Below are 16,935 nucleotides of genomic sequence, written 5' to 3'. Positions count from 1 at the left end.
TGATAATTAATTTTGTGAATTCTGTTTGAGCCCTGTGAATTTTAATAACAATATTAATCTCTGAGAATCAGAAAAAAGGCAATTGACGAGTTTTGTCAAAAATTAAGATGTCGTTTAAACTTAATTTAAAACAGGATCCAAATCAAGAAGATTACGTAAGTTGGTTTTTGTTGCTAGACGGGTTTTTCATATTTTAAAAGTCCTGGACAGGCCTAAAGATTTGTCTAAATAGAGGAGACTCTTACAAAGGCAGTCTGCGAGAGTCCTCAGAAAACTAATCTAAAAATTTAAATACAATGCCTTGGTAGTTAAATTCAACGTCTCCCTTGGGTCTCTCCCTTGACTCCAACCCCCATCTCATGTTAAGATATCTTGAATATTTTAGATCTATATCCCTTTAAACCATTTCATTCCTAAAATCTGGCTGTCATATAAGAGAAAAATATGTTATAGTGGAAGTATATTGTGTCCTAACCCTCCCTCCCTCTCTCTTACCCCTATTTCCCTGACTCTGAACCCTATCTCAAGGCAAGGTGTCTTAACACTATTTTAAATTCAACGATGTCCCTTTTAAACCATTTCATTCCTAAAAACTATTCCTATTATTTAAAAGAAAGTGCGTATATTTACGTTGCTAATAATCTAAGTATATTGTATATAATCCCTCCTTAAATATGCCTCTCACAACCCCATTTTGAATTGATGTCTCTTTAAACCATTTCATTCCCAAAATCTCACTAGCCTTTAAAAGAAAATGCGTCTATTTACGTTACTAATAATCTAAGTATATTATTTTGTCTTAACCCTGTTTCTCTCCCAACTCGACCCCCAATTTAAGGAAATATGTCTCCCAAATATGCCTTTTTAACCTCATTTTAAATTCAATGATGTCCCTTTAAACCATTTCATTCCAAAACCTTGCTATCCTTTAAAAGAAAATATGTTTATTTAGATTGCTAATAATCTAAGTATATCGTATATTATCCCTCAGATGGTGATCCCCCCTTCTCAGGGCAGATCGTCTCTTGAATATACCCCTTTTTGAATCCATGTCCCTTTAATCCATTTTATTCCTAAAAGCTCGCTATCATTTAAAAGAAAATATGTCTATTTACGTTGCTAATAGCTGAAGTATATTGTATATTATCAACAATCTACACAATCGTTCATGTACTTGAATTGACTGGAATTCAAACAATATGTGGACTGCCCGTAATAAAAACCATTACTCTATAAGATAGTATATATACTATAATAGGGGTATAATAGCCCCTAGGTAATAACTGGTAATAAAGTAAATTTACCCTAGTGTTAGGGTTTTTAACTTATTAATTGAATTGTTATATTGTTGTTACACCCACTAAAGATATACCAAGTACTTCTCAGAATTAACATTGGCAATTATATTGAAATAAAAATCTATTTTAAAATTATAGATTTTGTGTAAATTATACAGACATCCAATTTAATTTATTATAAGTTATATTACAATTTGATTTTTTCTCCATAGTAATCAATTTTTTCCACATGACACGTTTAATTGGTTGAAAATAAAATCATTGGAACCTGGACTGCAGTAAAAAAAACTGGTTGGATTTAAAAATTTAATTTTAATTTAAATTGGAGACAAAAAATAACAAAAGCAAAAATAGTAACAAAATTATGATCAAATTTGTCTGAAGATTGCATTTCTGTCAGAGTGTGTCTCCAGATTTCATGATTATTTTTGGTGCGAAAACATGTTACTCAACCCTTTTCAAATCTGTTTATCAGAACTTTTTTCAGGTTTTTAGATAAAACAGCCAATTTGTGACAAATTCAAATGAAATTGATACGCAAGATTTAATTATTAGTTTGATTAATTTTGTTTTTTTTCTTGCAAAATCTTCGATTACTGAAATTTCCTGATTATAAATCATAATAAATAACGAGCATTATAAAAGTATTATTTCATATAATAATTCAATATCCCAGCTTCCTGTGAACAGAAATTACGTTGGGTTAACGACAATCAACACGAATACACATTGATCATAATAAACTATACAATAACAAATACTGAACCATGAGTACTGATCATATATCACTAGTTAATAACTTCTAAAATTGAAATTTCAATGAAAACAGATTGATTTTAGAAATTTTGATATATTTTAAGTTTCAATATCAATATCAAGAAAATAAATTGATTTCACTAGTATTGATACATTTTGTAATTCAATAAATTTAAATAAAAACGGATGTAATATTACAACATGAAAAGAGATTGATTTGAGAACAACTGCTTTAATCTGTAATTATCAATATTGAGGGGTTCAACTCGTGATCTGCAACATCTAAAAGGTGTCTATTTGTTTGATGAAACCGAAAAATAATGTAAATAATAAGCCCAGAACCCGTGTGTTACAGACTGTGCATGTTAAAAATTAACAAACTTGTAGGCTAATACTGCTGTCCGGGAAAAATTATTACAGTAGATTATACGATGTAGATAGCTATTTTTTTTTAATTATGTAAATATTTCATAATCAATATGATTCTTGTATGTTAATTTCTTTCTGGAGCCGTATTCTCGAAAAAATAACTTAAAGAAATCTCAGTATAGTAATATGATTGGATAATAAAAGTCAATTTAAAATCGATTTCAGTGATTGACCAATCAGATGTCTTGAACATTAAAAGCAAGTAAAGATTTCTAGAATAAGTTGGATGTTTTAGTTGATTGATTTGTGAATAATAGAATTAAGATATCAGATCAGTTACAGAGTTCATATCTGTATTGATTATATATTATATATCACTTTTCAATCCTTTTGATTTTAATAAGTAATTTATTATCAATATAAAGCCAGAACTGAGAGGAGTGTTTCAATCAATCAGTTTCAGAAAGAATGGCCGAGAGGTTTTCCTGAGTTTTTGTGTAGGTGTAGGGAATAAAGCTTCATTTTATATCATTTCAGATTCTAAATTCTGTAGATTGGAACAGGATTTGAACTAACAGTAACAACGTCTTTGTTACAGCTTTGTCACACTAGTGCTGGCACAATATCATATATATTGATGAATCATAGAACTACAGTTTATGTATTGCTCTGTATTCCATACTGATCGTATTGTATCTCTCAAATTGTATCACATCATGTTTTGCCGTACCCAGCACTACGTTACACTTTCACAATAACTTGTTAAAAAACTTATTCATATTCCTTTCAATGTAAGCTTATAAGAATTCCCACAGAGCATCTGAAACCTGTAAATCGAAGTGAAAAGTTAAACCAGAATGAGGTCATTATTTGTTGTTTGACATCAAACAGATGTTATTTTAGAATTTAAAGAGATTGTAAAGAGGTTTTCTCAACTTTTTATGTGTATCTGGGACACTTGTAGCATCAATTTGCACCATTTCAATTTTCAATCAGACGTCTGTGATTCCTGCAATGTCACTTACATCTAGCATTTGTGACGAGATTAACGTCATGATATTGCGTTAGTGACGTCTTAAAAGCGTTAGTTTTAGTAGAATTGCAGGAACCACAGACGTCTGTTTGAAAATTGGAAAGATGCAAATCCATGCTAATAAGTTCCTGATAATCATGATATTTTTAGAAAACCTTGTTACAGTCTCTTTAAGTAACATTGATTCAATCTGAGAATTAACAGATGCTGTTTCTGGTTCTGGTTTGTTTAGCAGAAAGTATTTTGTGTGACAAGCTATCATTGTGATTAGTTCTATTATTCACCGTGATGATTTGATAGCTGTGTTTGTGAATTGGTTGCATGATTGAAGACCGTTTGGCTTCTGAATGAATTTTACTATCTCTTTTGATCACGATTGTTAATTTCAATGAAAACTCAGATTTCTCTCCATGCTTTTATTATCGTGGTTTATTGACGCCTCTAAAACTTTCAATGTTAACTACAATCAGAACTTGAAAGACAAACAAGGTGTGCCTCTGCTTATAATGATCTAAACTGTAAAATGAAACCTAAAACCCTAGAAAACAGTTTAGAAATACATTGGTAGCAGCTAATGAACTTTTCATAATTAGGAGTGAGTAAGTATTTCATGATTAAAAGTAGTTCCTACATTAAATGCAACTCGTCTCTCTTCATCTTTTTCATAAAGGTATAAAAGTACACGGAATCTAAATCCAAATATCCATGTTATTTTTTTTTACCATTTGGACTCTAAAAGTAAAGCAAATTTGACAAGCTGAAATGCAGAGTGATCATTTGTCCTAAACGATTGATCAAGTCCTGCCTTGACATCAAACATCGTGTAATAACCAGAGTTTATTTTAATTATTTTATTAACATATTGAAAGTGACTGTTTAGTTGACGAGGGATTAGAAAGATGTTTATTGTTACTACTATGGTGAATTTAAAAACATTGATTGAGATGACACGATAAGATCTGTTAAAATGCCACCAATATTTCTGATCTATAGATCTATCCCATTATCTTCTTGTTTATATTGATTTCTCTTCTGTACTGATATCATTAGATCAACTTTCACTTACATTCAGATATCAAAAGACAAAAAATAACCAACCCTATTTTAGAGCATGATATCTACTGTCCTTTTGGCCGTGGTTTAATAAGGATTACAAATTCAATTCTCAACAATCAGGATTTTCTTTGGCATATCTACGTGGTATTGTTTTGACAAGGATATAGTAACTTAAGTCCCCAAAGATTCTGTCAGCCAGCTGATCCTTGGCCAGTCCTTTGGCAAGAATTTATCAATAGCAAATTGAGGATTTCAACGATCTTGTCTATCAGCTGGTCCTTGGCCAAACTACTTGAAAATATTTCAAACAATGATAACAATTTAGCTTTCCAAGGATTCTGTCAACCAGCTGTTTCTTGGCAAAACCTCTTTGCAGTGGGTTTACAACAACACCTGAGCTTTCAAAGATCTTTTCTGGTGTCTTCTACAATGGCCCCTTTCTGGACAGAGGGACATAGTGGTAAGGGGTCTTTGACTAAATCTCTTGGTAGTATTATAAGCGTAAGAAATAAAGTTCTCAAAGATCTGAAACCTGGGCCATACTGGCTGCAGATCCCAGCGATACCTAACATACCCTGTCGAACTATTAACCATGACAGGCTAATTATAACTGGTACTAAATCCTGTTTGACAACCTATATTGATTGAATCTCAAGTCTTTAGTGGCGGAGATGACTACAGGATGCTTTTTATTTAAACATCTTCGAATCAATATAGGAATTATATTCATACTTTTGATGACTTGGTTGACGTCTGTATACCTGGTTGCTATGGACACCTATGTTTGTCAACTGTTTCAACTTATGAAAGTTTAATTTTACGACGTCGTCAGGACATTTGAAGACGTATTTGATAAGTTGTCGAGAAGTCGTTTAAGGATTTATTGTCGTCTGTTGTGTTTGTGATTTAAAATGTCGATAGCTGGAAAGGATTTTTCCGATACTCAGAGCAATCGGCTTGTTTTAGAACATGACAATACCACTCTTAATCCGGTAAACTTTTTATTTTTCAAATTTTTTGTCGGCAATTTTTCCATCCCACTTAGTTCTGATACCTGTAATATTAAATTCAAGGCCCAATAAGGATTTTAATAAGCTTATACAAAACTATAAAATACTAAGATATTCTTCAATACCAAAATTATTGTTATAGTTAGAGTTATAGGTTGGGCTTTGAATTTTCATTCATTAAGTTGGGATGTGTTTTTAATTTAGAAGCATCCTTTTCAATTATTTTTTTTTCTTTTTTTACTTCAGATTGTGTTAAGTTTTGTGATTTTAGTTTTTGCTCGTAAACGTTTTGAATCAATGGTTGTATTGGAAACTACAAACTACTTCCAAAAATTTATTGATCATTTCCATGACTATCTTTTGAATTTTTTTATTGTAGATGCAAATGACCGTATATATATATATATATTTTTTTTTTTTTTTCAGCTGGTAGATCTTCATGTATATATTGTACCACCAGATATCTGGAGAGATCGTTTCAATAATCTATTAAACCAATCAGTGTCTGAAACTGTCTCTATAGGCATTATCAGGTAGGCATTTCTTCATCTTCACTCACAGAGTTACTGCCCTTCACTTTCGGAAATATACCAAAGTTTTAAGTTTTATTAAATCAGTCTGAAAGAGTCTCTTTTGGGATTATAAGGTAAGAAAAGTTTCATTCAATGAGTTACTGCCCTTGACCAGATGCAAAATAGCAGGAAAAAGTTAGTTCCCTAAACTGTTCTGAATATACCAAAGAATTATGTATATTGTGACACATTAGTAGTGTGCCACCATTAATCATTTATGGTAGAAAGAAATGTGCACATGGATTACCTACATCAAATGACATTTGGGAAAATTGCCTGATTTGCCAATGTCTAATTACATTCCTCCTTGGATTTGATTTTTAATTAATTTTGTCATTTTCAGAGTATCACCTGATATAAAACTGACTGATATCCGAGATGAGTTACCACGGCAACTAGAAGATCTCGTCCCCAGTGATTTTATATTTCTACGATCAGTTGGTCGCAGTTTAACACGGGTAAGACTTTAAATTTGTTACAAATTTGCAATCAAAGATCTTTAGAATTAGTGATTTTTGACATGTTTCTGGTACCTTTGAACAACCTCTCCATGAACAAAGTGTCACACCCATTGCTTGAAGAGAAAATAAAATTCTTTTGGGTTTGTTACTTTAATCATGTTCGTGAGTAATCTTTTTTGCCTTTTTGATGTTGGCAAATTTGTCAAAAATTGTAAAGCAATTCCCAAATTGCCGGTTCCACATATTCTCATGCTCCCTTTTCTCATTAAATTAAAGAAAGAGTTCATTGAAAAATGTTGCGAAAGGCCAAAAACTAATCATAAAATATTGCAATGAACTGGAGCCAGAGTTCTCTACCAGTATATAGATGTTTTATGATTTTAACACAGAGATGACAAGTTAGATAACACTTAGTAACGTAAACACGAACTATAGATAACATAATACAACAGCCATAATAGATAGCTTTGATACACACTGATATAACATCACTGACAATACGATGCTAATCATCTCTTAATTGATTGATTATTGATTAGTATTGATTGATCTCTATTGATCTTATTGATTAATAATTAATTAGCCGTTTTATAGAAACTGGTTTATACCACGTTTGATAACAGACAAATAACACTCCTTCAGATTGAACAGAATTCCTCAAAAGATATAGAATGAAAATTTGTCGTAGTGTCAAAATATACATTGAGCAACACCATACTTTAATAATTTATTTCTTGGTAGAACAACACCAAGTAATCCTACACAATCTTATTTCAAAAGATAAAATTCAAAAACTAACAAAAGTACAACTGTGAACCACGCTTACACTAGCCATTCCTTTCAGGGAGTTCACATAGCTAATAATATCTATTTGATATTGCCATCAAGATTTATCATCTAGCCATTCGTTTCGGGAGTTCACATAGCTAATATCATCTATTTAATATGTACATCAAGGTTTATCAACTATCTATTCCTTTTCGGGGAGTTCACATATCTATTTAATATGGCCATCAAGGTTTAACAGCTAGCTATTCCTTTCGGGGAGTTCACATATCTATTTAATATGGCCATCAAGGTTTTACCAGCAAGCCATTCTTTGCGGGGAGTTCACATATCTATTTAATATTGCCATCATATCTTCTGTTTCAACTCAGCATCACTTTCAGAGAGTCCACATAGGTAATAATATTTAATTACTATCACCATCAAGAAATATCGTGACATGGAAATATCAGTTGATATGTTGATAATTCTCTATTAATATTTAATATTATACTGATCCATTTAGATTGTTTTTATTTTCCATGCTATTGACTTAGGTAACATGTCGATAACAATCAAGGTGATTGACCCCTGAGTCGATTTCAATAACACTTAAAGAATAAATAAAACCAATAAAACTGAAATTCTAGCCCAATATCGAGGGTGATTGGCTCTAGGTTCACAATATCAAGAAAAACTTTACCAAAGAAACACAATTACTCTGATAGATTATGATTATCTAGATATTGATAAAAAATGGACTATCAATCTGAACTGCAGCACGAACCTGAACTACAAGGTAACGGTTTGGCAACACATTGATATTAGGCGGTTCATTCTCATTATTCCAGTCCACGGAAGTCCAAGGGATTTTTTAAACTGCTAGAATTTCAAAAGGTTCAACGTATAAAGCAGAAGTGTTAATTTTAGGAAGAGATGTCTCTATAATGATGAGGTCAAAATATTAGGCTTTTAGCTTTGATTAATAAAAATATTAAAGAAATAAAAAATGTTCTAAAGCGTTTTTTTCTGGGCAACGTGTTAAATATTTTACAATATCAAGATAAGCTTACTGATTCACACGTATTGATCTTTGTCCATTTTTTACGCGGAAATAAAACTTCTAATCGTGTTGGAAAGTCGTTAAGGGAATAAATGTGATAAAAGATAATTAATAATTAATTTTCTTCATTTAGTGGTACAAATATACATCTTGATTCTCTTAACCAGATCAACACTGATAGAGATATCTAGATCTGATCTTTCATGTTCAGGATACTATCTACAAAGTGGTCCTCAACTAAACCTCTTGGCATTGATCTTTCCCGGATTATCTGTACCCATTTACCTCTGGGTCGACTGGGATACGAGTGAAGATGACTAATTCAATGTTCTTACCCTCTGTGCTACACAACACCTCCAATTTCCATATTAGATATTATTATTACAATTTTTTTGGTAAGAAAGGATCCTTGAGAACTGAAGGTTTTATACAAACAATATAGATAAAATCTTTCCTCATTATTCCAGTTTAAGGTGGGAAAAGACGATGTAGGGTGTCCGGTGTGGTGTACAATGCGGAATTATTGATACAGTAGAAAATAGTAGAAACGAACCATGTCTGCATCGTGTCCAGAACCATACCTCTTGTGTTCACTATTTTCTACTGTATCGATAATCGCACACTGTACATGACACCGAACATCGTCTGTTCCCACCTTTACCCAGCTATGAATGTGTAGGGATAATCTGTAACATACTGTACATCATTGTCTATTAATGTTTTGTCAATGTGAACTAATGGGCACAATGTTTGGTTTGATCAAGGACCAGCTGGTAGAAAACTTTCACCTGTGTAACATGAATGTTTGAAATTGTTTGTTGTTTTAAGTTATAATATATTGCATTATAAACCATTAATTGAAATTATTCATAAAGGTTCTGAAGATAACACATGTTTCAGTTCTGTGACAAGTCTAAACTTGGTTTTGAAATTTAATCTCAAACATTGTTTAATCATTTTGTTTATATAAATACTTGACTCTCTCTTTACACTTTTTCTTAACTTGACAGGAAAATGATAGCAATATATTATTATAATATTGTTATATTGTATATCATTATATATTACATTGTATATCATTATATATTACATTGTATATCATTATATATTACATTGTATATCATTATATATTTCATTGTATATCGTTATATTATATACTGTTTATTTAACTCCAGTTAAGAGTCTTAAAGTGCACATTTTAGAGTGTTAGATTGCAGTTAGATTGCATTGAAATTAACAACTGTACATTTTGTTGACTAATTCCTCAGAGTAATTCCCTGTTTGGCATCGAAATCAATGGAAAGTGTGTGATTAAAGGTGCAGGCCCACCTTGCTATAAGAACTGGTTTGTAATAGCTTGACATTGTGAAGATGACGTTTGTAATAGCTTGACATTGTGAAGATGAAGTTGGTAATAGCTTGACATTGTGAACATAAAGTTTGTAATAGTTTGACATTTTGAAGATGAAGTTTGTAATAGCTGAACATTGTGAAGATGATGTTGGTAACAGCTTGACATTGTGAAGATGAAGTTTGTAATAGCTTGACATTGAGAAGATGAAGTTGGTAATAGCTTGACATTGTGAACATAAAGTTTGTAATAGTTTGACATTTTGAAGATGAAGTTTGTAATAGCTGAACATTGTGAAGATGATGTTGGTAACAGCTTGACATTGTGAAGATGAAGTTTGTAATAGCTTGACATTGTGAAGATGAAGTTAGTAATAGCTTGACCATTGTGAAGATGAAGTTTGTAATCGCTTGACATTGTGAAGATGAAGTTTGTAATAGCTTGACATTGTGAAGATGAAGTTTGTAATAGCTTGACATTGTGAAGATGACGTTTGTAATAGCTTGACATTGAGAAGATGAAGTTGGTAATAGCTTGACATTGTGAAGATGACGTTTGTAATAGCTTGACATTGTGAAAATGAAGTTTGTAATAGCTTGACATTGTGAAGATGAAGTTTGTAATATCTTGACATTGTGAAGATGAAGTTTGTAATAGCTTGACATTGTGAAGATGACGTTTGTAATAGCTTGACATTGTGAAGATAATCAAACACTTGATGGGAATAAATGATACTATAAATTACCATTGACATGGACCTGGTAAACCTTTAGTCACGTTAAACCAAGACGTGCACCAGTTAACCTGTTGTTTAGACTGGAGGAGAAAAACACCATGAAATATTAAAATGATATTACACAGTCTGATAATCAGTCATCAATAATCAATAATCAATATCCAATCGTCAGTGATCAATTACCAATATTCAATAACCAATATTCAATAATCAATCATAGATAAGCAATATTCAATAAAGGATTGGACCTAATCAGTCACTCCTGATTATTGATTGAAAATTTGGAAAGACAGAGACTGGATGGTTTTGTCTGAGTGATGTTCTAGAATTGATAAACCTATATTTGACATACATAGGGTCAAGGCTGAAAATAGGTCAGCTTAAGATTGCATAACCTGAAACTCTGAGTAACAACATGATTCAGGTTCTGTTTTGATATTTATGGTTTAGGGTTAAAGTCTTTAAGGAAACAAGGTGGTCTTCAAGCTCCATGAATAATCCAGTTCAGAACTATACATGCGCATCTACAACATGCTTAATTCCTACTTCTGTTTTGGGATAAACGTTGATGTATTGGCCAGTGATGGAAAGGATATAATGCAAATGGTTTACTACATTTATTCTGAACATTGTCTAAAGCAAGTTTGCTCAGTTCACGGGTCTGACAATTGTAACCAGTAGTAGACCAGTCATTTACATGTCTTTAATCATTACACACCGGCCAGTCTTTAAAAGTTAATTGATACGACACTGTAATTTTTGAAACATTCTGATGGCAGGCCTTCTTAATAAAACAATCCTGTTTTTATGATCACTTCACTTAATTCTAGTAGTTATCTAGGAGTAATATTATTTTATTGGTCACTTAGAAAATATCGTAGCTACTTCAATATCTTGTCCTAACAAAGTACTGGTCAAGTGGTTGTAAATATTACAACTTCGGCGAAGGTAAACTTTGTTACAAACCCTCATTGTAATGGGCTTGAACTAGTGGGGAAATACTAGATTGATTTTACGATGTAGAGACGAAAATCAATGACGTATTTTAATGTTTGGAAAGAAATTTCCAGTATCATCTGACGCGATAAAAATCAATGACGCATTTCTTACTAATCATCAGACAAAAAACCATGAAAGTTCTCACACAGATATTTCTTAGCCGTGCCCACCACCACTCAGATCAGCGATAGGTCTTATTTATTTATAAAAAGTTCATTTCAGGCCATTTTTAATGCGTTTCCTGTTAGCCCCCAGACCCCCAGTCTAAAGGGGCTTCAACCCTTTCGGATGTCGCAAAGTATGAATACCAGTATATACTAATAATAAGCTTACCACAATAAATCAAGTCAAATGTTTACTATTTTTTGCACACATATAAAACTTAAGTTTGGAATTCAAACTTAGATATTAAAATCAGATTGAAAATATGAATATAAGTACGTATACCAGTACTAATAATACGACTATAAATCAAGTCAGGTAGTATTTAGGTTAAGAAGATTAGCATTATAAGGTTAAAGAACTACAAATTGGATTATGAATGATTTGATTGAATAGAAACCAAGTTTTATTTCTAGTCTATAATCTACTTACTGTAGAAATATGAATACATTATAATTCTAGTTCAAACTTCTAAAGACTTACACCCTCCTTTCAACTTTGACAAATTATTCGATATCTTTTGGATAAAATATATATTACTTTAGTGTAAAAATCAACATTAAAGGTACATAGTCTTCTATATATTTATTTCATTGGCTGAATTATGCCATATTTACAGTGGCGGCACCAGTGGCGGCACACAGGTTTCATTTGCCCCCCTAGAAAAGTGATTTGCACCCCCAATTGTGCCCCCACTTATTTTCAAAAAATCTAAATGTCTACCATTTTTCTCATGTGTCACATTGCACAAAATCAATTCATTTTTTCTCAAATTTTCTTGAGAGAACTCTTTTAGACGCTCTATGAGAGGCTTGCGACTATGACACCACCACAGAGTAGCCAAAAATTGAATTCAGCCTCAGCAGTTTTCCCCCCATTTAGTCAGTCTGCCTCCTATTTGTACCCCCAGTCTTGGAAGGCTTGTGCCACCACTGTATATTTATTGAAATCACAAGGGGAACTTGTACACTATTTTGTGTGAGGTGATAAGAAAACATTATCATAACAGCACTGGCTTAGGTCGGGTAATAAAGATGTATATCAAAGTAAAACAGATCACATTCCACTATTTGTATCCCTTTTTAAAATGAAAATCTTACACTTAGTTAATCTACAATTTTCATTGTTAATACGTTTTAGAATTCTGAATTTAGGGCATTGATTATAAAGTATCTTATTTATTTAAACGTATTTTGAAAATTGATACCAGACATTGTGTTTTTAAAATATACAGATAATATTGAATTAAACCGCATTCAGGTTGGAAAATAAAACCAGTTATAGAAAAATCTATGGATTATATTTCATAATAAACATTTTAATATCAATATTGGCCCTGAGATATTTATAATGAAAACCAAAATAAATACAGTTATATAACTATTATAGCTATGTGAACTCTCTGAAGTGGAACTGATTGAGTTTAATGGTGTTAATGAGATGTAATAAGGAAATTTCTAATCCTTAGAAAAGTCAGGCACAAGTTCTGTAGTTATTTCATGTAGCCTATAATAGATTGGTTAATTTTTGATTACGTTATGTAAAGAATTATTCACATACCTGAAACAATTTGGAGCATGAGATTCATGAAATATCAATATCCAGATTTATCTTCAGATTTTTACCCCAATCATCAGATTTTTTACCCCAATCTTCAGACTTTTACCCCAATCTTCAGATTTTTTACCCCAATCTTCAGACTTTTACCCCAATCTTCAGATTTTTTACCCCAATCTTCAGGCTTTTACCCCAATCTTCAGATTTTTTTACCCCAATCTTCAGACTTTTACCCCAATCTTCAGATTTTTTACCCCAATCTTCAGGCTTTTACCCCAATCTTCAGACTTTTACCCCAATCTTCAGATTTTTTACCCCAATCTTCAGGCTTTTACCCCAATCTTCAGACTTTTACCCCAATCTTCAGATTTTTTACCCCAATCTTCAGGCTTTTACCCCAATCTTCAGGCTTTTACCCAAATCTTCAGACTTTTACCTTAATCCTAAGATTATTTACCCCAATCTCCAGATTTTTCAAGGTCTGTCTCCAGATTATTTTTCCTGATCTGTACACAATATGTACTCTTGAAAATGAAATCATCCAAACATAGTTTTTGTGCAACAGGCCTCAGGGAATAACATTTAAAACTTTTATAAATGAATTACAACAAAAGAAATTAATACACTTCAATGGACATCAAAGAATGTTTCCTGCCAACATGCTAGAAATTGATAAACAGGAATCTTGTAACCAGCAGAACTACAAAGACTGGTAAAATGCTGACATGCAAGAATTGATGACTGTTTGATTGGCAATTAATCTGAGCATTAAAAACAGACCTTTTTTATAACACAAAATATCAATGCACTTTACTGAAAGGTAGATTTTAATTAACAGGTTGTAGAATAATTTAAACATTAAAACTATGTATATTTGAGACATGACTGTTTGATTTGGAATTAATCTTGGCATTAAGTAAGCTTATAAACTCTTTTTTGACCAAAAATATCTCTGCACTTTAACAGAAAGGTAGATTTTATTGAACAATTTGCGGAAATATTTTGAGACTTTTTTTATAAAAAAAAATATCAAGGCACTTATAGAGAAATTAACTTTTTGATTAACACTTTCTGAAAATAGTTGGAGCATTAAGATTTTAAAAAAAATCTAGAACAAAGACCTTGTGGAAATAATTTGACAATATAATATTTTTATAACAAAAAAGATCAATGCACTTATAGAGAATTGAACTTTTTAAATGAACATTTTGTGGAAATAATTGGAACATATTAAGGATAACAAATATTTAATAGTATAAAATATGCACTTATTAGAAATGAGATGTTTAATTAACAATTTTTATCATTTTGATTTAGATAATGTCCAAATATTTGAAAAAATATTCTTCCATTGCACACTGCAAGACTCCCTTAATCTTCATTTGTCCTACAAGGTACATAACAGCCAGATTTATGTTTTATTTAATTTTTTTTACAGTTAAAAGCAAAACAAGAATTTCAACTGAAAGCCAAACATTTTCTACCTCCTGTAGTAAGTTATCTAGTTTTTTTTTTTTTTTTTATTACCAAGGTGCATATATCTACTCTAGAATTGATATAGAATTTCTCAGATTTACCAGGATTATGCATGTTTGCTTACTATATATGCAATTGTACAGTAAGTGAGACAGGATTTTTGCAATATCTATCTTTTACACAGCAGTGTCAGACAAATACTAGTGTGTTTTATGGATATCTATTTTAAGTTCATTTGAACCCAATCTAATAGATTGATTTATGAGAATTGATAATTAGTTCACGTGAACTTAAGAGATTGGCATATTCAGTAGATGATCCATCTAGCGTTTTAATTTAGAATTTTGAAATAGCTCAAATCATCACCAGCGTGATATAAAAAATCAAATTATATTTTAGGCGTACGCCCCTGAGTTATATCTATTAGAAGCTACAGCTGATATTCGAGCCTCTCTGACTAGTGATGGTTCCTCACGATCTCAATCATATAACCGACTGGCAGGGGACGAGAGCCAGCGGGGATTTCATTCCTACCGTGATGGCCCTGGGGGTCCTTATGATGATCGCTACACCCAAACTAGTAAGTCAACTTTTATATATTTATTAATTGTAAATATTTGAAAGAGATTGGACAATATTTTTAAAAAATAATTTAACTTGTTTAAGTGTGAAAATATACATTTGAAATAGTGAAAAATCTCAAAACTCTTGAGATGATCAGAATGAGAAGACCAAGATTATTAATGATCTCTTTGGAACACAAAACTAAAACATATCAAACTTTTAAAAACATATTGTCCAAGCTCATGTTTTTGTGTTGTACGCTGTGTTTGTAGATGAAAATGTAAAATGTTATGTCAGACTGCTCTGGTCTCGACAGCATGACCCAATTCTCAGAATAAACATTTTTAGAAAATATGGTTTAATTTACCAACTGCTAAAATCTGAAGACAAAGGGGAAGTAAATTAAAAAATAGTTTTCAAGAAATTCAAATTCTTACATGGATTTTTGAAACAGTCAGCTTTGTTATAAAAAGCTTTTCTTTAGTAATTACCTTGGCGTTTGTCACGAGCAAGGCAGTGTTTGCCGGGACCTCCCCACCTGACAGAGTTTTTCATTTTGGTAATCCCTTCATAGCTTATAATATTTGTTTTGTATTTGGGTTTGTCAGCTGAGAATCCCTTTCAGAGAGTCCGTATAGCTAATAATCATTATTTGGTATCTGCCGTATTTTCTGAAAATGTTTTTTGTTTGTGTGAAAATGTAAATGTTAATTTTTTCTTCCCTACCCTTAGAAATTAATGAACAACCCAATGAAGAGCATGGTTAGTTATCTCCCTTGATTTAGCATGATTTGATTTGCATGTGCATGCGCAATGATATAGCAGAATTAAACATACACAAGCTTCTTAAATAAGAATTCTAGATTTGTCTAAATGTAAATTATGAGCCGTCTTAAAATTAACCTAGATTTGGATAAGTTGCGCTGCACTGTTTATGTCAGTGGCTTAGTACCCCTCATCCTTGTAATGAACTCTTCCATGCATGTACATTCTAATGTGTGTGATAGATTGTTTGGAACAGTTCATTTACATTAAAGGGGTATTTTTAGCGTTTGTCACAAGGTTGTGTATGTTCAGTTTAAAAATGAAAATGCATGTTATAAACATTACAATGCATGACACTCTCAAGCACACAACAATTTCATACAATGCACATTACTATAAATAGACTGATTTATACTGCATCCTAAAGTTCGTTAAAAATTTAACGATTTCTTTTATTAATAACTAATCATTTAACAAACTAAGTCAATGGATAAATTTTATTATTCCTAATTGTAATTTTTTTTAATGATTGCTAATATGATTGATCAATAATCAGAATGGTCTTATCAGGTTGTAACAGCCAAACTACAAAAGTCTGGTTAATTTCTAACCCAGATTCAAACTTTATTGGTATTTTTGTAATATGATCCAATTGCTGAAAAAACAGTTTTGAATGGCTCCGTGTGTAGAGCAGTGATGGTAATTGCATATAGGAAAACATGGCGTCATCTGTAAAATGCATGCTATGGATATCAGATCTCATTGCCTGATATTTAATTGTATTTTACTAATATAATCTTAGTTGTTTTCAGTAATTTTGATGTAGTTTCTAACCCCAGGTTTATTTAATTAGATTACCATAGCAACTGTTTGGTGTGGTTGGTGTATGCCATTGTAGATGTTTTGAAAATTTTGAAAAAATAACCTCTAACCTTTAACCTT

The 16,935-nt window shown here is 31.7% G+C and overlaps 2 protein-coding genes across 2 annotated transcripts in view; both read left to right on the top strand.

The window, feature by feature from the left end:
• Positions 1-5,423: 5,423 nt before the first annotated feature.
• On the top strand, positions 5,424-6,564 carry LOTGIDRAFT_164904 (hypothetical protein; the record flags this gene model as incomplete). The annotated part of the gene is made up of 3 exons (XM_009061415.1): positions 5,424-5,504; positions 5,949-6,055; positions 6,438-6,564. The coding sequence occupies 3 exons, from the start codon at positions 5,424-5,426 to the stop codon at positions 6,562-6,564; spliced, it is 315 nt and encodes a 104-aa protein (XP_009059663.1).
• Positions 6,565-11,896: 5,332 nt separating this feature from the next.
• LOTGIDRAFT_234219 (hypothetical protein) overlaps positions 11,897-16,935 on the top strand; it is a gene marked incomplete at both ends in the record, with an annotated part of 51,718 nt that continues 46,679 nt past the window's right edge. Inside the window, 4 exons of the mRNA XM_009061414.1 lie at positions 11,897-11,949; positions 13,577-13,667; positions 14,627-14,680; positions 15,064-15,244. Coding sequence (XP_009059662.1) covers positions 11,897-11,949; positions 13,577-13,667; positions 14,627-14,680; positions 15,064-15,244 — 379 coding nt within the window. The remainder of the gene's footprint in view (positions 11,950-13,576; positions 13,668-14,626; positions 14,681-15,063; positions 15,245-16,935) is intronic.

This window comes from Lottia gigantea, assembly GCF_000327385.1.
Source record: "Lottia gigantea unplaced genomic scaffold LOTGIsca_48, whole genome shotgun sequence".
NCBI lineage: Eukaryota > Metazoa > Mollusca > Gastropoda > Lottiidae > Lottia > Lottia gigantea.
Note: the sequence above shows the minus strand (reverse complement) of the source record. Positions and strands in the feature narration are given on the sequence as shown.